The 24,969-nt window shown below is 53.9% G+C and overlaps 2 protein-coding genes and 1 gene segment (V, D, J or C); all 3 read right to left on the bottom strand.

Moving 5' to 3' along the window:
- Nucleotides 1–24,969, bottom strand: part of LOC105066045 (immunoglobulin lambda-1 light chain-like) — a 179,289-nt gene that overhangs the window by 592 nt on the left and 153,728 nt on the right. Inside the window, 1 exon segment of the V gene segment in view lies at nucleotides 1,056–1,093. Coding sequence covers nucleotides 1,056–1,093 — 38 coding nt within the window.
- Nucleotides 1–24,969, bottom strand: part of LOC141575802 (immunoglobulin lambda-1 light chain-like) — a 147,934-nt gene that overhangs the window by 21,154 nt on the left and 101,811 nt on the right. The window lies entirely within an intron of this gene.
- The window catches only part of LOC105069357 (immunoglobulin lambda-1 light chain-like), a 103,434-nt gene that overhangs the window by 24,378 nt on the left and 54,087 nt on the right, over nucleotides 1–24,969 (bottom strand). The window lies entirely within an intron of this gene.

Below are 24,969 nucleotides of genomic sequence, written 5' to 3'. Positions count from 1 at the left end.
GAGACCAAACTGAGTTTGAGGGTCCCTGCCAAGGAGGGTGGTCCTCCATCCTCTCCCCATTTCCTTAGGAAACCCTGAGCCTGAACACCTGCCATCGCTGTCCTGAGACCCCGTCTGGGCCCTGGTCTCCCACACAGACGTGTGACCCTCACCCCCTGTCCTGCCTCCTCCTGAGCTTTGGAAGAGGTCTGTTTTTACCCTAATCTGTCTCCCCTGCAGCCTGTCCGATAGGGTAGGAGCTTTGCTGATTAGAGAGCGTTTCTCTGCCTGTCCCCTTCTTAAGTGCAAGTCCTTTTTGTTGTCCTCCCTGGCCAGCTGGTCATATCAGCAGAGGCCCAGTGCTGGGAGTCCGCCTTTCTCACAGGAGGATTCACGTGTAAGGGGCCCTGTGATGCCAAGACCAGGAGCCCAGCCAGCCCGCCAGAGCTGTCCTTTGAGGACGGCTTCCTGGATTTCAGCGCCGTCTCCTCTCTCCTGATTTCCTCTGTGCAGCTCCCCTGAGGCCGAGGCTGGCGCAGGGCTCTGTCTGTGACAGCCCCACAGAGACCTGGCGGAGCCCCGCACCCCTGCACGTTCCTGGCCCTGGATCCCTCGACCCACAGCCCTGTGGCCGTTCCTGAACCTCTGACTTGTTCTCCAGCCTCGGCCCTGAGGGATCCGGGTCCCTCTCATGTCTCCACACGGTCCCCCTCAGTTGTCTGTTCCCTCCTTCCCCTTTAGAAGGAGGCCCCGACACCCCCAAAGACAAAGCAGGTCCACCAGGAGCCCCGATGGGGCAGGACAGAGCGGAGCGAGTCTAGGGGCCAGCGTGGCCCTGGCAGACAGACAGTGTCAGCAGGTCATCCTTGGGTCAGAGGGGAAGGGCTGGTGTGATCGCAGAGGTGAGCAGGAGAGTCTGAACAGGCTGGGGAAGAGGTCGGGCCCCAGGGGTGGGGTCCTGCTTGAAAGCCTGACCCGAGGCTGACACAAGGCACAGAAAAGAGCAGAACAGCAGAAAATTGCCCAAAGTTTGGGGAGAGCAGGGAAATTGGGGGTGGGGGGAAGAGGAGACTCACCCAGGACGGTCAGATGGGTCCCTCCGCCGAACACAGCACACAGTGACACAGGCTTGAACAAAAACCCCTCCCTGGGACGCCCCTGCCCCACCCCCCAGCCCCCCACCTGCAGCTGAGATGGAGGAAGTCGGGCCACTGCCCCAGGCTGGTGGCTGCTCTGCAGGGGTCCCCGTGCCTGCCCTGCCCATCCCAGGGGCAGAACGTGACAGGGACCCGGTGCCCAGCAGTCACACTCTTGGAAAGGCAGGATCCCAAAGGGGGTCGGCGTGTTGGACATGGTTTTCCCGTGAACCACTGTCGCCCAGGAACGGGAAGGACACCATGGGAGGGCGTTTGCCTCCCTAAGGAGTGGAGTTCTCTGGAAGGACTGGGGCTTCTTTTCTATGAAGGGTTGACAGATCCCCGATCCCTTGGTGAGACCACAGAGCAAGGGCAGGAGGTGACCTCGGGTGTCCCCAGGCCACCCACAGAAAGGGCAGGCTGCCCTGGAGTGAACTGACCATAAGAGGCTTCGATGTCACCCCAGCTGGGGCTCCATGGGTCTCAGCCCGACCTCCCTGGGGTTCTCCTGCATTGGATGCGCTTCTCTCGGGAGGCCTGGGCTGGTGCCCGTAGGGAAGGCCAGCCTCCATCTGCAGGGAGGACGCCGCAGCATCCCTGACACCCCTCAGCGTCTCGTGTGATGTTTGTGTCTGGGAGCATTTGATTCAAAGGGGAGACATAAGTGAGCACCTCCACTGTGGTCCCGAAATACCGCCTCACTAGAGAGAATCAGGTCGATGGGAGAAACGGCCCATCCCAGGCCGGAGGCTGGAAAGGCACAAGATGGGCCCACAACAGACTGTCACAGCGGAAAGCAGGGGGGTGTGGCGGTCTCCCCAGCCGGTGCCGGAGGCCCTGGGGCCCCCCATGCAGGCTCCCGTGGGCACAGGTGGGACACCGGCATCACCAGGAGAACAGCACGGGGAGCTGTATTCAGTACCTTATAGTAACCTGTGAGGAGAAGAGCATGAAAGCAGGTCTACGTGTGGCTATGAGTGACTGAAGCACGCCGTGCACCAGAAATGGACTGAACATCGGGAACTGACTATACTTCACTGGAAGAAAGTTCAAACGAAAATAAAACCACAGTGGACTCGAACACATCACACACACATGTACCCTGGAGTTGTCGCAGCCTTAATTGTTCACTTTCAGAAGACGGCAGGGAGCAGTCACCGTTTGGCAAACTGCTTCACTGAAGAAAGTCCAAACCCGGGGTGAGGGTATAGCTCAAGTGGTAGAGCCGCGCACGAGGTGCTGGGTTCAGTCCCCAGCACCTTCCCTAAAAATGAGTGAACCTAATTACTCCCGACTAAGGTAAAAAAATTAATAATACTGTAATAATTTAAAGAGAAAGGAAAAAGAAAAAAAAAAAAAAAAGACCAACCGTATCTCCATATTCACGGCAGCTGGCCCCGACCCCAGGGCGGTAAAGAGCACCTGAAGGGCCTCCCGCTGTGGACAAATGGCAGCCTCAGCAGAGGAAGGAGCGCGGAACTGAAACATCGCACCCGGCCTCCCATCCCATCTGAGGGACCTGGAATTTGCGCATCAAAGGAAGATAATTTTACTAAATGACCTGTGACCCCGGAAGGACACCTTGGATGGAAGCAGCCGACTGTCCTAGCAACGGTCTCGCCCAAAGGTCACACCCGAACCCTGTTCATCGTTTGCACCTCAGAACCATCTGCAGGCACACGACGCAGAGAGAACCGGTCAGGTACAGCCCAGGGAGGCCGGGGGCTGAACCCCGACCCTGGCGGAGTCCAGGAGCAGCAGCTGAGCTCCTGGAGCCCCCGCCTTGCAAGGAAAACTAGAGTGATTTTGAAGAGCCTGACGGACCCACCAGGTCCACGACACAACCATCGATCACCGATCCACACCGTTTCAACCCTCACAGAAAGGACCCGAAGAACCACAACATCACACAGTACCTAAAACACAACCAATTCCACACACTTGTGACGACTGTGAGGCATGTCACCGAAAGTGATTTTTTTGGGTATTTTTTTGAGGGAGGAAGTAATTAGGTTTATTTATTTATTTACTTACTGGAGGTACTGGGGGTGGAACCCACAACCTCATGCATACAGAGCTGCACTCTACCCATTGAGCTGTGCCCTCCCCCTGATTTTTTTTTTTGTGATATTAAGGAACTGAGGCCAATTTCTGTTTGGTTTTTATTTTTTACATTTTATGAAATAACTGAACACCAGTTTAATATTTAAAGTGTGAAAAGAACCTTCCTTTTTCCTGATATCTAGTTTATTTTTTACATTTTGTACATTATTTTATACTTTACATGTACATTTTAGTTTTTACATATTTTATTTTATGTTTTATTGAAGGATAGTCAGTTTACAGTGCTGTGTCAATTTCTGGTGTCCAGCATAATGTTTCAGTACATGTATTTGTTTTTACATTCTCTGTTTGGGTTTGATAATGATATTTAGTTGTATTTTAGATCCTTTCCTTCCAGGACACAAATGAAATATTTACAGATAAAGGACACGATGTAGAATGTGCTGGAACATCCTGTGTCAGGGAGGGTTTGCTCTGGTGTGGGGAGGTGAGGTCAACATCACTGGTGAACTGACGATTTGGGCACCTGGTTGTCCGGAACCCGGGGGTATGTTTATTCCTCTGTCTTCTCGTTTTGCGACCTCAGTTCTTCAGCATGAAAACTGGTAACAACCCCGAGGGGTGTCGGCTGTGGGATGGCCCTAGCTCGGGGCGGGGTGGGGGCAGGTGGCGGCATTCTACCCAGCAGGGCCACTGAGACGAGGGGGGCCTCGGTGGTCCCCTACTCCCTTGGGGTCTTAGTGTTCGCATCCAGGAAATGGGGTCAGGCAGCTGCTGTGGGCCACTAGGACCCCTCGCTTCTTTCACCTCCTAGTCTGTGCTTTGTGGCTGGGGTACCTGGGTGGAAGCTCTAAGGGTCCCTGTCCTCTGCCCCACCATGGCCCTAGAGTCCCCTGTCCCTGCAGGCTCTGTCACTGGGCGGTCTCGGCTGCCTGGGAGCTCTGGTGAAGGCAGCTCCCCATCCCAGATGAGCTGGAGGCATCGACAGGGGGCTGCGAGGCGAGGGGTCCTGGGGATGACAGAGCTCAGGCGTTCACCTTCCAGAGGGTGACCGTGCCTGTCTCAGACCGTGAGTGCGTGCCTGACTGAGTGTCTCAGCTGCAGGTGCACTGGGGTGAGCCCTGGAGATCGATGGGGGAAGGGTCCCCTGGGCAGGGATCTAGGGGTGCTGAGTCGTGAGGGAAACGTGACCTTGCTGTAGCCCACAGGCCACACGTACCCTGCCCTGAGCTGGTGAGACTGAGCCTGAAGCTGTTGCCAAATTCCAGTGATTCTCTCTCCTTGGGAGCATCACTGGATGCCTTTTTTGGGCCTAGGTGGTGCCCTTTCCCATTCACCCAGCTTCCCCGTGTCCCCTCCCCTCCATATAGGGTGACCTCTCCTGCTCCATCCACACCCCACCATAAACTAACTGCCTCCCTGACCTGACTTCACATGTCCAGACTCTTCATGCCTGAGGTCCCAAGTAGGGTCACACAACTGGCCTTATGTGTCTCAGCCTCCCCTGGGACCCGCCTCGTCTGTCCTTGTTCCCCCAGAACTGTCCCATGTCCCTCTCACTGGCCCTTCTCCCTTCCCAGGGCACAAGGACTGCACCCCGGGTGCCAGCACCACATGACAATACCTTCCTCTAGGTCACACCTCCCACTGGCACTCAGAGTTCGCTGGTCCCTGGCGAATAGGATGTGGGGATGTCAGGTAAATGGAATCTCATGTCACAGCTGTCCCTTCCTGTAATCACTGACCCTTATCCCAGAGACACGGCCAGACACAGAGTGCACATCAGACGTGTCAGATGATAAATGACAAGGTCTTTATTAAGGGGTAGCAGGAACAGGGCGGGATGAGACCTGCCTGGTCTGAGCTGACCTGGGCAGAGGCTCAGGGGTCCATGGAGAGTGGGGAGGGGGGTCTGGGTGAGGAAGCCCCCGAGGGTGAGGGCCCGGGGACCTAACACTGGGAGGGGGACACCGTCTTCTCCACGGTGCCCGCCTCGTGCGTGACCTGACAGCTGTAGCTGCTGTGAGACTTCCACGTGCTGGGCGACAGGGTCAGGTAGCTGCTGGCCGCGTACTTGTTGTTGCTCTGCTTCGAAGGCTTGCTGGTCTCCACGCCCTGTGTGATGGTGGTGCCATCTTGCTTCCAGGCCACCGTCACGCTGCCCGGGTAGAAGTCACTGATCAGACACACCAGGGTGGCCTTGTTTGTGGTGAGCTCCTCAGAGGAGGGCGGGAAGAGAGTGACCGAGGGTGCGCCCTCCTGGTGACCTTTGTGGACAGAGGAGAGGGTGTGAGATGCAGGTGGGAGTCCAAGGGTGGGACTCCCCTACCCATTATGGTCTCTGTGATGGTGCACTTGGTGGCCTTGTTTTCCTTCTCTGTCCCCTCTCTCACTGAGCCCTTGGAAGCCGACAGTCCTCCAGAAGCCGTTTGATGTCACTCTCCCAGGTGACCTGGCCGAGCCGTCCCATCTGCAGCCTCCGTTTCCCCGTCAGTGACCAGGGAGCTCCCCTCCCTCCTCCTGGGCCCTGGAGTCTGAGTTTAGAATTGGTCTTGACGTCTGGAGCCCTCAGCCCAGCATCAGGCCCCCATCTCACTTCATTCTTACAGAGCCCAGTTGCCTCCTAGGTGAACTGGGTTCCCCACTGAGGCTGCCAGGCCGATCCTGAGGTCGTGCAGAGTGGCCCCGAGCCAGAGCCTGTTTCATGGCGGGGCCTGGAGCCTCTCCTCCCCGTCAGGCACTGGCTCTGTCCCAGCCGGGCCTCTGCTCTCCGGGGGAGGCCTGGGTCCTCCCCACAACAGCCCCGGACCCCTCCGCCCATCTTCCCATCCCTGCTGCCCTGACTGCATGACCCTGATTTCATGGAGCAGCCGAGCAGCTCCGAGCCCCCCTTCCCTTCCTGTCTGTCATCTCCTGAGTGTACTGCGCCCTGTGAGGCAGGCGGGAGGCCGACCCGTGGGCAGGGGAGACACCTGGGCCCCTGGGGGTCAGGGATCCAGGGACAGAGGAGTCTTTGCCCCACAGATCCCTCTCCTTTCTGGCCACCATCCCGGGAGCGCCAGGCTGCTGGTCACCCCGCCCTGTCTCACTCGTGTCTCTGCATCCCTGTGTCCTCCTGGCCCAGCAGGGGACCGGAGAGCTTCAGCCCAGAGTGAGTGGGACCCCACTCTCCACCCTTCAAGGGCCTCCCTCGGGCTGCCTCTCTGTGTCCCTGGAGGCTGGGGTCACAGACACCCAATCCCCAACCTCCTGTGAGGCCCTCCCAGCCTGGGCATCCAGCCCTCAGCCAGACCCCAGGGCTCGAGCACTGTCCTCAAGGCCACCCCAGTGTCCTGCATCAGAACCAGCCTCGGTCCCTGGACTGGCCACATCTGACTGTCAGACTCTTGAGGCGGCTGCCCCTGCTCTTGGGGTCCTTCTTGCTTGTCACCCCAAGCCCAGCGCCCCTCCCCTGGCCCTGTGGAGAAAGATGGGGGTCGATCTTTAAGGGTGGGAAGGCATAGGGGGAGCAGCCCCAGAAAGAGAAAAGTGACTTTTCCGAGACAGCAGAGGGTGGGACAGGCTGGGAAAGGTGTGAGAGCCACTTACCTAGGACAGTGAGATGGGTCCTGCTGCCCAAGACATTCCACAGTGACTGAGGCTCGGGCCAAAACCCGCCGGGCCAGCACCTGGGGCCTGCCCCCCAGGGACGGGGCTGCAGTGGTGACCTGCTGGGCGTGACGGGCAGAGGGCTGCCGTGGGGGGGGGGGCTGTGTCCTGGGGCTGGGGGAGGGAGCAGCCAGCTCCCTATTGGCCAGGGCACCCTGGGTGAGCCCATGGCCCAGAGGCGTCTCTGTCCCCAGCCTCTTGTCTGAGGCAGAGGCCACCCATGCCTTGGAGTCACCCAGTGTGTCCCCCACCCCAGGCTGTCCTGGTCACCCCTGAATCCTCAGTGCTGATGGAGATGCTGAGGGCTGCATGCCGGCAGGTGGCCATGTGATGCGGCAGTGAGTCCTGAGCTGGCTCGGACCTGCCCGACCTCTCCTGGCCTCATTTTAGGGCCTCTGAGTATTGCTCCCCAACAATTTCCCACAGTCTAGCCAAGTGGCTTCCTCCCTGGGCCTGTGGACACCAGGTCATTCCTGACTCCTGGTGCTCCCATGTGGGGACCCCCTGCCCCATTGTCTCCACCCGCTGAGACACAGTTCAGTTCCACATCTTCCATGAAACATTCTTTGATCTCTCAGATCACTGTCTTTCTGACTTTCCATCCATCATCCATCTATCCATCCTCCCATCATCTATCACCCATCCATATATCCATCATTCATCTGTCCATCTGTCCATCTGTCCAACCATGGCTCCCAAGCATCCGTCTGCCAGGCATTGTTTTAGATGCTGGGACAGAGTGGGAGGAGCTCCCTCCCTCTCACCCCCATTTCTCCCTGAAACTGCTAAGGTCAAGGCCACCAAAGTCCCCAACCCAGTCAAGTCTGAGGTCCCTCCCCAGTCCCCTGTGCCCTACCACTCTCTCTACCTCTGATCCACACTGTGCTCTCTAACAACTGCTGAGGGGTCTTGCATCCCTATTTCCAGTCCTGACATCTCTTTCTGGCTCTAGATTTATGCACATTCTGCCTCCTGAATGCATTTGTGCTTGAATGCCCTACAGACACGGCAAACTCAGCATTCCCCACCTGAACTCCGCACATTTCCCTGGGAAGTTTGCTCCCTCTCCTTGTCCTCATGTCAATAGGTTTCTCCCCAAGCTGGAGGCCTGGAGCCATCCCCAAATGTTTTGCCCTCACTGAATCACCCTCTGTCTGAGCTGTCCAACCATAACACAATAATATCACTAAAATACTTAGAAAAAGGAAAAAAAAAAAAAACACCCCAGTCATGCTCTAAGAGCTTATGATGACAAGAACGTTAGGCTTTGCCAAATCTGCTTTTCCCTCCCAACATAGTTTTCTAAGCTGGCAGGTAACCTGGGACCAGCACTTTTCACCTCAGCAGCAGGACGATTTTGTCACAGCTCTATTTAAGGTGGGCACGTAAGCTTTTTGACACAAAATGTACTAGAACAGCAGTATAAATGCAACCCTTGTTTCTGACGTAAAGAAAGCAAACTTCAAGTTGATCATCTAAGGAAACTTCCTCAACGTGATAAAGGATGTCTCCCAACACTTACAGCAAAATTCCAGCATAAAGGTAGAACTGCTTTAAAGACCAGGGTTCCCACCCTGACTTTTCACTAGTCAAGATAGTCTACAGATTTGAACAAATGGGATGAGATGAGGGGGGATGAGTGTTAGGAATAACGAGATAAAATTATTCTTTGACGATGCTGGGTTAGTCTCCTTAAATAAAGTAATCCCAAAACACTCCGCTGGAGGAGTATTGGAAATAATACAAGCGTTAACGAAAACGACCATGTGAGAACGACAGGGGAATGTCAGGTTTCCTCCGACACGGGCGGTTACCACCCTGGATAGGAAAGTGGCGAAACACTGACAACTTCAATAAAAATTCTGTTAAAACCCCTAGGAATAAACTTAACACAAAACGAGCAAGATTCCCGTGGATAAAACATAATGCACTTTGACTAACTGACACGATAGACAAAGACATCAATTCTCCTCAAAGGAGCCCATCTATTCCATGAAATTACAACACAGCACCAAAGGGATAATTTTAAAAACTTAGTGAACTGATTCTAAGTCCAACAGAGAGAATAATGACAGAAAACTGATGCAAATATTTTGAGTGAGTCATAATGACAGGGTCATTCTCTGCCAGGTACCCAAACACACTGTCAAGTGAAAATCATTAAAACGGGGTGGATCGGACATGGGAACTGATCATTAGATCAACAGAACCACAGAGAGGATGTGATACATCAATGATTTAAGATTTGACAAAAATTGTGTTCATATTCAACAAATGTATGACAATTGGCTCTCCATTTGGAAAATATATAAGGTTATATTCCTGCCTACACAAAAGTAAACTCCAGGCAGAGAGAACGCACAGCAGAGCAATGAAAGTACCTGAATGAAAAGAAAATAGAAATAAAGATGCCTTTCCTCTGTTTGCCACCGATCACAGAAACAGCCAACCTGACATGTGAAAATTCAAACGGCTTTATGGTGAAGGACCTCAGCAAAAAAGCCATAAAACAGACCAGGGAAAGACACTTATGCCACACGTACTTACCGAGGGGTTATATTCCAAACAGAAAAAGAGTTTCAATAGAACTTTAAGAAAATACAACCAACCGAATGAAAAAAACACAAAACAAAAACAAAAAAAACCCAAGCAAAATTATGACTGGTAAATTCGCAGAATAAATAAAATCACTCAATAAAAATATGAAAGGATAATAAGTTTCACGAATGATCAAACAAATAAACAACAAATATATTTGTCCTCATTTTTGCTCATCAGATGCGCAAAATAACAAAAGGATCAGCCCTGCCACGGTGTTGGCAAGGATGGAGAGGAACAGGCACCGTCATTCCCTCTAGAGTGGAAGCTGGAGCAGACTTTTGGGAGGACCACTGGTGCCGCCTGTGAACATTCCAAAGCCTGTTCTCTCTGACCCAGCAATCCCGCTTTTAGGCATCGTTCCTATGGAGACACTTAAGTGCATTTCACACACGTACACAGCACATGCACTTGTGTGTCGGTTTCCACTGTAGCATCTCTTGTAATTGATATTTTTAAATGGAAACAACCTAAATGTCCATTACTTGGGGAATGACTAGAGACATGCTGGTTCATCCAAACTGTGAAGGCTGACAAAGCCATGATGAACTTTTTAAGGACTGATGGGAAACATGTCAACAGATTGTTTGAAAAGCTAGTGCAGGCTACTGTACGGAATATGACTCCGTGTTGGAAAAATAAAATCCCAACACGGGTAGGATGTGGGGGATGGTAACAGCAAATGCAGTTTTTACTTTATACACTTTTGTGCTTAAATCTTTGTTTGAAAGCACATATTACTCTTGCATTAAAAATTATTTCAGAAGAAGAAAATGAAATATATATTCTTGAGAACATTTTTGTAAGTATAGAATATTATAAAGCAAAAATTAACACTAGGTGGAACCACACCAGGCAGAGACATGCCCCTGAAATTTTTGTATATTTTCTGACCGGCCTTTGAAAATGCGCATGTACTTTAAAAACCCAATTTCAGAAACATAATTTTGGACGTTTGTGTAAGAGTCCATGTGTATTTAGTCCTACCCTTCTTGATGGATATTTGGGTTATTTCCATTTTCCTCCTGTCATTAATAATGTTGAGTTTCTTGTCTGGAAGCCTCTGGTTATATCTTTGTAAATTACACAATTTAAATAAATATGCTTTTTTTTAATAAAAAATGACTTGCTGCATATTGCAAAAAAGGGTGTATGTTTTAGACTTGTATTGACAGTCCAGGTCAGTGCCTGTTCCTCCCCGTTGGCCCTCTGGCACCGCCACTTCACATCCCCTTGCTGTTTCCATCGGAGATCTTGGTACCTGGTCACCGTGGACCAGCCACTCCTCCATCCTCTAATCTGACCTCACACCAGTCTCCGATCTGCTGCCATTTTTCTAAAACATCAATATGACTCTGACAGTCCCCAACTTAAATCCCTCCATGACTCCTGGACCCCAGGATAAAAGACCCCCAAGTTCTGTGCCGATCTCCCCAGCTCCAGAAGCTCCCTGCTAGCCTGTGCAACCCACTCTCCTCATCAGCCCATGCTGCTCCCTTCACCTGGAGCTCCCATCACAGGTCAGTGCCCTGGGTCTGTAAGACCAGTTCGGGCACCTCCTCCTGTCTTACTGTTCCTAAACTGGTCCATAGGTCCTGTGCCTAGACGTGACCCCCTTGGGTCAGGCCTGGACCCAGGAAACATTTAGGAGCCATGATGAGGAGCTGAGCTCTCTAGGGGAGACTGAGCCAAGCCCTGGCTCTCTTCTCTGGACGCCTTGAAGACCATCGCCTCTCTTGGATCATTTTCTTAAAACACAGGTCATGCTGGTGCCTGTTCAGTCCTGGCATTTCTTAAAGTCCTGGGACTGCGCCCATGTGCTATGTGACGTTGGGCAGGTCACCTCTATCCCTGTCTGGAAGATGGGGAAGAAGGCAGGATCTGCCTTGTGGGGCCGCTGCCCCTAAAATGATCAGTGCCTGCTGGGGACCCCCTGGCCCTGTCTCCCTGCTTCTCCCCTGCTCAGAGGACCAGGGCGGGGCAAGTGAGGCACTGGGCTTAGGCACCAAATTTAAGGGGAACCCCCAAAACTCAGTCACTGAGATAAATAATATTTCAATACAATAGTAAAAAATAAAAATCACTGCAAACAAATCCACACTTGACAAAACATCAACACTTTAAAGAAAGCCAGTGTCTGCTCAGGCCCCTCCTCTCCCGCTGATCTCCTTTCTCACCACTCTCCCCTCCAGCCTTCCATCCCTGGCTCCCGTCAAAGGGAACCCCTCTCCCCCTGCATTACAAATCGCTTGGCCCCTTACCTGTATCTCCGTTGCTGCAGGCTGGATGAGCTCCGTGCAGAGGCCCCGCTCCCTGCGGTGCTGCCAATGGGGGCAGCCGGCCAGGGGCAACTGACAGGCCCGCAGTAGTAGAGGCCGTTGCTGCCTGGGGCCAGGGCTCTGCCCCCTGGGGTCTTCATGGCCCAGCTGGCCTGTCCTGGGCCTCATTGGCCCTCAGGGTCAAAGGCAACTCCAGCCCACCTGGAGGGAGGCCAGCAAGTGCCCCTGGTTTCTCTTGCTGGCAGTGGTTGCCCCAGTGTGCCCCAGCCACATGACCCCTCCTCTGCCTGGGCTTTTTCTGTCCTGGCCCCTGGCCCCAGGCCCCCTCCAGGGCCCACAGCCCTTACTCTTGGGGTCCGCTCCCAGAGTGGCATCTGCTAACTGCTCCGCTGTGGTGGGGATCCAGGGCTCAACGTTCACATCAAAGCCTGCCCCCAGCCCTGCCCCCCAGGCCCCAGGTTCCTCACACCTGCCCCGCTGACGTCTCTGTTCCGCTAGGGCGTCTTCAGCTGTGGAGCATCTCCCAGTGGCCCGGCCAGGCTGTGGAGGGCGGCCGAGTACCCAGCGGAACAGAGTTGCTGAGGCCTGAGATCAGTGGGCTGGGGTTTCTCTTCTGACCAGTCCCCTGGGCTGGGTTCCTGCAGCCTCCACTCTGGCCAGTAGAGACTGCCCTTCCTTGGCCGGGTTGGCCAAGCCTGGCCAGCAGCCCCTGGTCCTCAGCCAGGCAGGGGTTCTGTGGGGAGGGGTCCTCTACCGCTTATTCAAGGAGTGATGTTGAAAGCAGCCAGACATAGGGCACCTCCGGGCCTCAGTTTCCTTATCTGTAAAATGGGGGCAGTTCCTTTGCCGTAGGGAGGCCATGAGGAATAAGGAGATCACATGTCTGCTCAGTTGGGGTCCGTTTTGAAGCCCAGGAATGCAATACGGGATACAGTGATGCAGTGATGAGAGGGTGCTGGTTATCCAGCGCTGACAGCGAAGCCAACTGCCCGCTGAGCTGATTTTTCTCTTCTGTTGGCAGATGAGGACACTGATGTTCAAGCAGATTCTGAACATTCTCGATGCCACACCGTCAAGAGGCTGGGCCCTTGCCAGGCTCCAGGGCATGCTTTGAGCTTGTGGCCTCTGTCTGGGTCCCGGTGCTGTCACGCTGCTGGGGTAGGAAGGACTCAGGGCTGCAGGCTGCACGTTCCTGCTTGTCACGGCCTCTCATTTTCCAGTTGCTTTTCATCCCCAGGAGCTCTAATACATCCACTCGAGTCCAGCTGTGCAGCCCTCCTGGTTTTCTGTTTCAGCAACTCTGAAAGAGGCCCCCTACCCCAGGCCTCCCAAAGTCACTTTCCTGGGTGGTTCCTTAAGAGTTGTCTGGCCCGTGTTGTGACTCTCCTGCTACAACTGGTCCAGCCCCTTTTGAGACACGGTCACAGGCCAACAGCCAGGACTTCAGTTCTCTCACGGGGATGAGGACCGCTGTCCTCGGGTCTCACAAGCAAAGGCACAGGTCCCCTCTGTTTGGACCATCTTTTCAATGATGTCTGCGTTAATGAATGACGCTGGAAAGTAGAGGCAGTGTCTCCCTCTGGAGCAAAACACCCTGGCCGTTTAAATCCCAGACCGTCCACAGCTCGGGACACTGATGGTAGTGAGGGGAGGAAGACCTGAAATCGATGATGGTGATCGTGGTCTGACCAAACTCATGGAGCAGCTTTGGAAGAACCCCAGGCTGCCAGGCCCCGAGCTGAGGCCTGGACTTCACAACAAAGGCAGATCCCTGGCCTTGGAGATGGGCCAGGTACTGAATGGTAATGTGGTGCGGGCGATGTAGCAGCCATCATGCAGGGTACAGGGGAGCCCCTGATCCAGTCCACTTTCTCCCCACTGTAGTGCTTGGCCCACTCCAGCCTCAGGCCCGGGATCCTCACGCCTTGTGGGCTGGGCGGGGTCCCTCCTCCCTCCCACTGCCTAAGGCACAGAAGCTATGGTTCCCCCCAGAACAGCCCCAGTTCTTGGGGAGAAAAAGGGGCTGTCCCTAAGCTCAGTGATTCCAGATACCCACCCCACCCCCCACCCCCCCACAGCCTCCGGCCAGCCACCACCGCAGACCACATCCTCCTGCGGTGGCTGTGGTCGGAAATCTGAGTCTGGCTGGACCCTGGGGCCCCTTGAGGGACGGGCTGGGCCTTCCCAGCTGGTGCAGGTGCAGCCCTGGGTGCTCAGGGCTGCCCTGGCTTCTCCTGGACTGAGAATGTCCTAGGGCTGGATTCAGGCTGGGTCAGAGAGGTCCCGGTCCCGCTGTCCTGCTAGGCAGACTCCCTGCTCAGGGCCCCTGGCTCCTCTGTGCCCTGCCTCACCCACCCCCACCCACCCAGAGCAGAGAGCTGTGTCACGTCCAGTGTCTTCTACCCTGCTCCCCTGTGGGAGGGTGCCCCCTACCTCCTGCTGGTCAGTACTCCCTCGCCCCCTACTCGCTCTCCATCTCACAGGCCCCAGAGGCTCCTCCTGTGAGATGGAAGCATTTTTCTCAAAAGATACTGTATTGGCAAAGATGCACTAAGACGGACAGATATTTAAAATTCCCCCAATCTTTTAAAATTTATCTTCTTATGTAAAGGAGCCTCTTAAGTGAAGGAGGAACAGATTCAACCACTAAGTTCTGCTCAAGCCTTTTTGGTGTTTATCCCCAATACTGAGGGAGTAGATGACCAACGGCCAGAGGGGAAACCCCTCTGCAGGGGGTTCTCCGAAGACCTGACTCTGGGGTGTAGCCGGCTTGCGGCAGGCTTGCTGGGGAGCGTGCTTGTGACCAGCGCCCGAGGGAGGCATTCAGGAGCTGCCCTGCTCTGTCCCTGCCTAGGGCTCCTGGGGCAGGTCCTAGGTTCTGTGCCCTGGTGTCCCCAGGGTCAGCTCAGGGCCAGGGACAGTCCTGCGTGCTTCAGAAAGGTTTCAGGATGACAGCGACTCAGCAGGAACAGTGCTGCAGCAGAGAATGTTGTCCCAGGACCAGGGCTAGAGAAACAGGCAAATTCGACCAGAACCAGCTGTGAGAGACAAGCAGCCATAATTTTACTTGAACGTTAAAGGTAACAGTGGAGGAAGAAGATTTTATGTCGGGGTGATAACCCTCACACACACACACTGAAGACCAACTGTAGGGACAGAAGGAAGACCAGCAGTCCCAGAGGTGGGGCCAGAGGAGGGGCCAACACCAAAGGCGCCTGGGGCAGCTATGGGAATGACTGAGCTGCTGGCTGCTGAGGTGGCGGGACGCTTACATCTCTATATGCATTTGTAAATACTCATAAAGTGTTTCTAAAAATTGTGATGTTTAGTGTATGTAAATTATGACTTAAAAAAGAAGAAACAGTGGAAGAAGATTCCCGAGAGTCTCGCTGAGAGACTGAACAGCAAGTCCAGAGAGAGCAGATGGCGCTCTCCCCAGAATAGGGAGGGAGGGAGGGAGGGAGGGAGCAGGTGTGGTCACAGATGGACGCTGGCCATTGTGCTGTCCCCGCCAGCCCACCCTGACCGTCCCTCTCTGGCCAAGGCTTTGTGCTGGCAGCCCCATCCCTGGCTGGTCACCATCTAAGCACAGAGGGAATAATCTTTGCTGGTCCCCCTTTTCCATCCCTGTCCTCAGTCTCTGCAGTCTGTCCCTCTGTCTGTCCATCAGAGGCTCTGGTGGACTTTCTTCCAGTTCTTAGCAGCAGAGTCTCCAGGGGTGTGGAGTTCCTGGGACCCAAATGGGGGTGGGTTTGTTCCCTGCAGTTTTTGCGGTTACTTCCCTCCAGTATAAGGGGGCAAGACATTCCCCATGAGAGGACCTGCAGGGGCATGTTTGGGACAAAGTCACTGCAAACCCTTGGAGAGAACAGCCCTTTCCTGAAGTGGGGGATGGGATGAGATGGCCCTGTGTCCCCTGAGAGTGGAGCCAGACTCAGGTGACAGAGGTCCCTGCCGGACTGAACCCCAAGATCCTCTCTACTCCTGCTCCGCTACACCATCACCCATCCTTCCCCGGGAGACCAGCCACCCCTCCCCTCCTGCCCCCGTGGCCTCATCCAGGCCACAGGCAGCTCCTGGACTCTCCCTGTCAGCCCTCTGTCACTGGGGTCCCCGCTGAGGTTCAGGATCCAGCCCTAAAATCCCACCCGACCTCGATCAGGTCAGGGCCAAGGATCACGGTTATTGGTCAGCACAGCTGCTCCCCTTGGACTCAGTGGACCGAGTGTGTGTGAAAGGTGCTGGCTATTCCATGGCTCAGATAAGTGGGCAGATTCTGGGGTCTAACGCTGGATAATCTGGTGACCATTTTAAGGAAATACCGAGGTAATTGCCACTGGTCAGTTGTGTCCCTCCGACTGTCCTTCCATTCGGGACCTCTGTCCCCTATTCATGGCCTGTTCAGACAACCCCAGGACACACTGGTCCAGCCAGGCCATGTTTCACCCCTGATCCACCGTGTGCGGAGCTGCCTGGAGGGTGGGGGGAGGGCAGCCTGGGAGCTCAGATCTGGGGGAACCGGGCCAGACCAGTGACTGCTTTGTCCACAGGCCTCCTGGGGCTGGAGGAGAGGGTGACACAGATGGAGGGGGTTTGTGTCCCACTTCCCCATCTGCCTGTATCACTGTGAGCATTAGCATTGCTGCTTCCTGACTGACAGTAATAGTCGGCCTCGTCTTCGGCCTGGGCCCCGCTGATGGTCAGGGTGGCTGTGCCCCCCGACTTGGACCCAGAGAACCGCTCAGGGATCCCTGAGGGCCTATTACTATTTCCATAGATGACCAGCACAGGGGCCTGGCCTGGCTTCTGCTGGTACCACTGAGCAGCATAGCTTCCTAAGCTGTCTACTTTGCAGGTGATCCTGGCCGTCTGTCCCAAGGACACGGACACCGTGGAGGGCTGAGTCAGTGCAGAAGAGGAGGCCACAGAACCTGCAGGAGAGGAGAGTGAGGGTGGGGACCAGGGCCTCATTCCCTAGGACCACGCACCCCGCAGCATCCCCTATGCTGAGTTGATGTTCAGGGCCAGGCTGATCCCTGGGTCCCCTGGGGTCTGAGCCCTGGAGGCAGCACCTGTGCAGAGAGAGAGGACGGGGAGCAGGAGGGGGGTCCAGGCCATGGTGGAGGCGCCCTGAGCTCTGGCTCTCAGACCTGACAGCAGTGCAGGGCACACCAGGTCCTCTCTTATTCCCTCCTTGAACCTTTGGTTCTGTGAGTGGTTAGCATTTATGCAAATGTCCTTCTCCTCTGGGGCTGAAATTTGATCCAAAGCTGTTGTGGGCTCAGGACATGTGACTCAGGAGGTCAGACTTGTTCCCCCATTTCCTCCAAGCAGCTCCAGGGCAGGGAGTCTGCCCTGCCCTCCGATCTTTACTCTCTAGGATTCCTGGAATCACTGCTCCAGTTAGAGATCTGGTGCATTAACTGTCATCTGTTGATGGTGCAAGGTCCATTAGTGTGACATGCTTACTGGAAATTTAATAATCTAATTATAATTGCCAATACTTCCTGAACATGACTTTTTCACTGTGTGGTCTCCATCCACCAAATCAGACATCAGCTCTCATGCCAGGCAGGGGTGTGCCTGGAGGGAAGTTCCAACTCTTCTTTTCCAAACAGTCCACACGGGACATGTTTATATCTTCTGTGCAGTCTCTAGGATTCTGTGCGTAGCAGGAGTTCTTGTGCCCCTTGTCCAGGCTGTCACATGCTAATTTAAATATTCTCCTGGGACATGGTCTTCCCCTGGGAAGGTCACTATCTTTGCAGGTCACCCAGATCCTCTTTCATTGCACCTCTAGGAGTTTGGACACTGGCTTGGTGAGCAAAGCCAGGCATTGTGAGGCTGTCAGGATCTTCTTTCTTTCCATGAAGGAGAGACACATTCAGCCAACGAATGATGGGTGGGTGACTGTCCAGATTCCAACCCAGTTCCTCCTTGGACCTCGTTTCAGATAAAGGCAAAGCCTTTGGTATAACTGGGTGCCTACTGTGCGGTTGGGGAGGTACTTGGAATCAGAGCAGGTGCTGTTGATGGTGACTGTGATTTACAGCGCCCGCACCTGGTAAAGCGTGATCCTGCTGACCGGGTTAAGGTCAGCACTTCGGATAGAGAAGCGGTTGTTTGCCAGTTTCTTACGCACAGCTCCCCACCGCAGGTGACCAGCCTTCAGTGTACCAGCTCATCGCAGGCTGACCTGTGGACCTTTCATTCTCTGTCCTGCTTTCCCCACGGGCATCATCCCCACTGTGTGGTGGCATCACTGGGTCTCCCTCAGCCTTAACTCTCCTCTTCTCCATCACTTCCATGATAGGCGGCCCTCAGGCAAATCCCCCACCCAGCTTCCTGCTTGCCCCCAGGGCTGAGACCCAGCGGGGGGAGCACCTGCCAGATGAAGGGTGTGTGGAAGTGTGGGGGTGCTGAGGGCTTTATTTCTGTGTCCCTTCTTCTGTCGCCCACCCTCCCTGGGTGTGAGGGTCATCACAGCTGCCGAGGCCTGCGTGGTGACACTGATGGGAAGTGCAAACGGTGTCGGTTGAAAAGAGTCACAGCTGGGCCAGTTCCCCACAGACACAGACGTGGTCCCACAGCGCCCCCTGCTTCTCGCATGTCTCCTTTCTCCTAAGAGACTTCAGGCCTGAAGGACTCATCTTTGGGCCTCTGACTGACTCCCTCGCTCCTTTCTTGAAAACCTCTAAGTGAAATATCTCAAGTTTACACTCTACCTAAGCTTAGAAGTTCTCGAGTCCAGCCAGTAGCTCACTATCAAATACTGTCCGTGTCTTCTGGCACATTGCGACGTAAAGGGAAAGCGTGTGGTCACTTGGAGACTCCCTTTTGGATTCACCCCAAAGTCTGGTTACTTATGTGCGTGAGGATTCAGGGGGCCTGGGACTCCTTGATCTGGGCTGGATATCTATTTACTAAGTCTTTTCCAATTCCTTGGGGGAGGGACCGAGGGAAGACGGAGTTGGGGGATGTGACCCTCCTCCACGGGGCTGGGTTGGGTATTTCAGACGTGTTGATGTGATTAGCTGGTGGCCCTCACATTGTAACATGTGTCTGCCAGCTGCAGGGATTTGGGCGGCTGAGGCACCAATAAACCTCTGGAGATTATTTGCCTCCAGGAGATTTGAACCCTAAATGGAGTCCAGGGACTCCCTGAGAATTGCTGCTGGCTTCCAGTCACATGATAAGGAGATGAGAGAGGAAGGAAAAGAAAGCTCTTTGCTTAATATGTGAACAAACACACACACACACACACACACAGACACACAAACACACACAATTGCGACAAAGTGAAGAGGAAACACCCCTGACGCCTGCAGCCCTCACGTCCGTGGCCGGTCCCCCAGGCACAGCTGGGATCCACAGCCCCCTCCTTCTGCTGCTCGGGCTCTGTTTCCTTTGCCTTCCGCAAGCGTCTCAGGTCATCATGGTTCTTGACCTTGAGGTGGAGGGTGGTGACTCAAGCTTTCATTCCTGAAGGTTCTGGGCTATGAGTAGACCTGTTTGGACTGCTGGGTTGACCTTGGTTTGTGGTGGCCCACGTTGCTGAGTCCTTGCACAATTTCTGGCCCGGTCACCATGGACACCTGTTCATGAGGCCGTGGGATGAAGACAGAGGGGGCTGGGAAAGATGCTGCCTGGGACCTGCAGAGTGAGTCATCCTGGCCCCTTGATTACAAATCCTCCTCTGCTGAAGTCAAACACAGTGTTCACAGTGGACAAATTATCTTCTTTTTTTTTTTTTTGCCTGGAGAGGTCTATCCACATACCTCTCACCAAGTTAATTTTTTGACCAACTTTCCTATCATGTTTCTTTCAAGTCCCTGACCATCCAGCCAAACCCATGAATCGGCGTATAATTGCACGCTTTGCCATTTCGCCTTCCAAAAGTTGCAACCAGGTGCGCTGCCGGAAGTGCTGCCCATGGAAGGTGTCCTCTCACTGTGTCCCTGGAGGACGCCCTGAGCAGGGCCGCAGTGGTGCGGCCACCCACCTGTGCTATGCTCTTTGCCGGGGGCGCCTGGCCGTATAGTTAGGTGGATCAGATGGCACCCAGTTCATGGTGGGCGGTTCAGGTCACACGGTAATTATACTCTGGAACTGGAGAAATGACCACGGAATGGATTCGGGGGCCCACTCTAGCCACCTTGAGACGGACCTGAGATAAAACACCATTAACTGTTCAGCTGATCTCCAGAAGCCCCGACTCACTGGAGGGCCACGGTGAGGTTTGGGGGTCCCAGTACCAATGTCAGTTCACAGCCGGGGTCCAGTAGTCCCTGAAAAGTCTGATTATTTCCTTTTCCCCAAAGCACGGTTACCCCAATAAAGGCTATTGGTGCCTTGGGGAAGCCCGGGAGAAAGATCAACAGTATGAATTCTCAGTGATGCACCGGAGCTCCCCCTCCAGGGGACGGAGCCTCCCTTTCCTTCATGGGGGTCTGGGTCTGTAAACTGGCTCCAGGCTGGGAATCCACTGACTGAGGGCTGTGACTCTCTTTGTGATTTGAGTTAAACTTTTGCTCACTGGACCTACACGTGTTTTCCTTATAAGCGCAAGTAAGTGTTTAGCCCGCTTCCTGCCTGTTTCACCCCTAGGAATACCTCGATCACCAAGCCAGGGTCACTGATCTGTGCCCGGCAGAGTGTTCTGATGGCCGCTGGGACTCTGCTGGCCATGACCATAACCCTGCACTTGGGAGGGGAGGGGCCCCCTGCAGAGGGCTGGAGAACCCAGAAAGCCAGTGATTTAATTCAGTTTGAGTCCAGAGGCCTGTGACTTGGGGCCAGTGATGTAAGTCCTGGTCTGAGTTCAGCAGCTGAAGACCCAGCAGTGCCAGTGTCTCAGGTCAGGAGAAGACGACGTCTCTGATGATGTGGAGGGAGCAGACACCCCTTCCCCCACCTTTTTGTTCTATTCAGACCCTCAACTCAGGGACCCTGCCCACCGCCGTTGGCACCAGTGGTCTTCTTGACTGAGTCGATGGATTCCAGTGCTAATCTCCTCTGGACGCAGCCTCACAGACACATCGAGCCATCGTGTTTTCACAGCAGCACGGGCACCTCTTACCCAAAGCAGGAAGACATGGACCATTAACCATCACACTGCTGATGAAGACCTGGAAACAGTGGCCTGTTTGGGACACATTTCTCCAGGGAAGAAGAAGTGATTAGTCTCCCAAGGGAATGATGCAAGGTGCATGTTTCCTTCACCTTCACTGTGTGAGGAGAGAGATGTCCAGACATTTCATGGCTGAGCTGCATAAGGCCGCTGCTCAGGGCGTGGAAGCATCTTTTGAGCAAGGAGAGAGCCTCTGAGCTCAGAGAATGTTTTGGTCTCACTTCCCCATGAACGTGCACCACTGTGCACATTGTAGCTACTTCTATATGAGGCACAGTAATAGTCAGCCTCGTCCGCAGACTGGAGCCCAGAGATGGTCATGGAGGCCGTGTTGCCAGACTTGGAGCCAGAGAAGCGATCAGGGATCCCGGAGGCTCGTTTATTGACCTGATAAATCAGGAGTTTGGGGGCCGTTCCTGGGAGCTGTTGGTACCAGGAGACATAGTTATATCCCCCAACGTCATTGCTGGTTCCAGTGCAGGAGATGGTGACCGTCTGTCCTGGAGTCCCGGAGACCGAGGAAGGCTGAGTCAGGGCAGACTGGGCCCAGGACCCTGAAAAGAGCAAAAACACAGTCAGGTCAGTTCAGGCCTGGTTGCCAAGTCACCTTGAGGACAGAGACACTAAGGACCAGCCAGATGTTCCCATGTCCCTTCCCTGGAGCCTCACCTGTGCCCTGAGTGAGGAGGGTGAGAAGGAGCAGAGCCCAGGCCATGGTGGAGACGCCCCAGAGTGCTGCCTTCTGAGCCCCCAACCCTGTGCCTGGTCCCCCAGACCTCTCTTATCCCCTCCCCCTGCTGCAGAGGAGGGTGGGGCCTCCATGCAAATCTGCTCCTGCCCCTGCTTCCCTCACCCTTGACCTGGCCCTGGTCACTAGATTCTCTACATCCCTGGAAGGTTATGTTGATCAGGGGATTAAAGTCTTTGACCCATAGATGTCTTGTAAATAAGAAACATGAATTGTATTTAGCTGGTTTGCAGGGGAGAAAAAGCCAGCTGTGGCCCTGCTTAACGTGTTCCTGGACCTTCCATGTCCCTGCTGGGATGGGACTGTGTCTCTGGGACCCTTTGTGCAGGGGACACTCTGCAGTGCCCTCTGCTGGATGCTCACTCCGCAGAGCCTGTACTCTGGTAAAGGAGGTGCCCATCTCAGGGAAGCACCCGCTGTTGGCTGGGTTCTGGCTGGCACCCACCAGCTGCAGCCTGCTCACCTCCCCACCCCCACCCATTTGTTCTGAAGCATCTGCCACATCAAATCCACGAGCAGATCACTGACCCCCAGGCCACCCCCACAGGTGCCACTGAGCACCAGGTGCACAAGCGTGAGGCCTCCCAGGAGGAACAGGGGACACCAGGCAGGAGCTGCATCCTGACTCCGAGCGTGCCCTCCCAATTCTGCCCTTTGCCCTCTGCGCAGGGCACTGTCTTTTTCCTCTTTTGATTCTCACAGGAGATACAGGATCCACAAGCCCACTAGCCAGTGTCCTGACCTCAGAGGAGATGAATGAGAGGAGAGAGCACCTGGGAGAAAGGGCTGTTTCTGCGCCCACAGCTGTGGCATTTATTATGCAAGTGATGGTCAAGGATTTCATCTCATTTCATAGTTGTGTTATTGCTCTGGTCACAAGATGTGATTTTGCTGCTTGTAGGCTCCACCTTCCCACGTCCCCAGGTCAAGACAGAAATGACCTCCGAACCCAGGAGAACACTGAAGACCACTGGGAAAATATTTCCTCCGGTTCTTCTTCAGGGCTTTAAAACTCAGGCTCATCTTTCCCATTTTCCTCCCACAGTTGTTCTGACTCCTTCAGTTTTACCAAATTTAAAACTACCATTGCATCCTGATTTCACATAACATGTAGTAAATACACATTTTTTTCCTCCCACCAAATGTACCTATAAAACCCACACAGAAGTCATGGAGGCTACTTGGGTACCGAGAAAAGGAATCATTCAGAGCAGACTGGGGAAGACGCCGGGATTGGAAGGTCATTGAACTCAGGTTGGGTGAAATTCCATTTTTCCCTGGAATCAGGCAGCCTGAGGGTGGAAGGGCTCCATCCTGAGACTGAAGAGCTGCATGACAGCTTCCCTTGATATGGGAAAGGCGAGAAGGAGAGCTCCAGTGTCAGAGCCACTGCGGGACACTCACAGGTCCCTGTCCCCAGCTGGGAGGCAGTGCTGCTGGAGGCAGAAGGACCATTCTGTATGATTTAGGAGCTGTCTTCCCACCCAGGGGATGAGCATCCCCTTTGCTTCTGTCCTCTCTGTCCTCCTGCTCCTTGACATGGAAACAGGTCCTGTCACAGGAACGGGACAAGAGATTAGGGGAATTAACCTCACAGTTTCTGATCCGGAGGACTGAGAAGTAAACTCAAGGTCCAGGGAAGACTGAGGAGATGGTGGGATGGAGGTTCGCTAGGAAAGTTAACATGAAAATAGTTCATGATGCCTGACCTGCCCTCTGAGCCACACTTGCATGGATTCTGACAGCAAATAGCACAGGAAAGACTTTAGGGAGGGACTTAAGGGATAGAAATCCACCTAGGTCCCAGACGGGCCTCTGTGCAGCTCACTCACAGGACACATTCAAGAAGCAGGTCAACGTTTTTGTAAATGGAACTGATGTAGAAAGCGCAGTGTTCCCACAAAGCTGGGTGGAGTTAACCACCTGAACTCAGCTGGGCAGAGAGTGGGGTTAAACAAAACTTTCAAAATGGGATTACCCAAGACCCACAGCTCCATCACAGAGTACTGGAAAAAGGGGACAGGAGCCAGACACAAAGGTCCACGTGGGATATGACTGCATTTGTGAAAAATCTAGAACTGGCCGGAAGCACATGAATGGTCTGTAGGGTGGAGGGACCGGGGAAGGTTACTGATGGGTGATGGATGAAGTCTTTGTTTTACGAGGATGAAAATACTCTGTTAGGTAGAGTGTTCATGGGTGTTCTAATGTGTCAATATATTAAAAAGCCTTGATTTATTCTCCTCAAATGATGTATCTTATGGATTCTGAAGTGTATTTAAGAAGGAATATGAAGGCTTGGATGCAGGCAGATAGAAGTTGTTCCCCAGTGATTCCGAAAATAAGTGTTCTATGTTGGTGAGTGTGCGCCATGTACGCATGATAATGGATGATCATCTAGACACACAAATGCGGAGACAGAGAGGAGAGGGGATATCCGAAAAGCACCTGTGGGAAAGCATTACAAACTACTGCATCTGGGAAATGGTTGTGCACGAGTTCTTCATGAAATCTTTTCAGTTTGATTTAAATATATAATTATTTCCAAAAAGCTAACATGAAAAACAAATGAGATCCTGAGTTCAGGAGAGAAGAGCTGAGTGAGCTCATGGCAGGTTGTGATCTCGCTTCCCCATGACCGTGGACCACTGTGCACAGTGTTACTAGTTGTATATGAGGCACAGAATTAATCAGCCTCGTCCTTTGACTGGAGCCCAGAGATAGTCAGGGAGGCCGTGTTGCCTGACTTGGAACCAGGAAAGCGATCAGGGATCCCCGAGGCTCAATTGCTGACATAATAAATCAGGAGGTTGGGGGCCATTCCTGGGAGCTGTTGGTACAAGGAAATATCACTGTAACCCCCGATGTCACTGCTGGTTCCAGCGCAGGAGATGGTGACTGTCTGTCCCGGGGTCCCAGAAGCCAAGGGAGGCTGAGTCAAGGCAGACTGGGCCCAGGACCCTGAAAAGAGCAAAAAGACACTCGAGTCAGTTCAGAGCTGGGCCCCAGGTCACCCTGAGGACAGGGACACAAAGGCTCAGTCAGATGTCCCCGTGTCCCTTCCCTGGAGTCTCACCTGTGCCCTGACTGAGGAGGGTGACAAGGAGCAGAGCCCAGGCTATGGCTGAGATGCCCCAGAGTGCTGCCTTCTGAGCCCCCAACCCTGGGCCAGGTCACCAGACCTCTCTTATCCCCTCCCCCTGCTGCAGAGGAGGGTGGGGCCTCCATGCAAATCTGCTCCAGCCCATGCTTCCCCCACCCCCTGACCTGTACTTGGTTCTAGATACTTCTCTATCCCTCTACACAGAGCCAATCTAGGAATATTAATACTGTGTGATATGTTTTTGTTACTTAGGACACAGTGACCATTAGAGGGACCTGGAAATC

This window comes from Camelus bactrianus, chromosome 32, assembly GCF_048773025.1.
Source record: "Camelus bactrianus isolate YW-2024 breed Bactrian camel chromosome 32, ASM4877302v1, whole genome shotgun sequence".
Taxonomy (NCBI): domain Eukaryota; kingdom Metazoa; phylum Chordata; class Mammalia; order Artiodactyla; family Camelidae; genus Camelus; species Camelus bactrianus.
The sequence above is the reverse complement of the archived record's forward strand: the minus strand, read 5'-3'. Positions and strand labels throughout refer to the sequence as shown.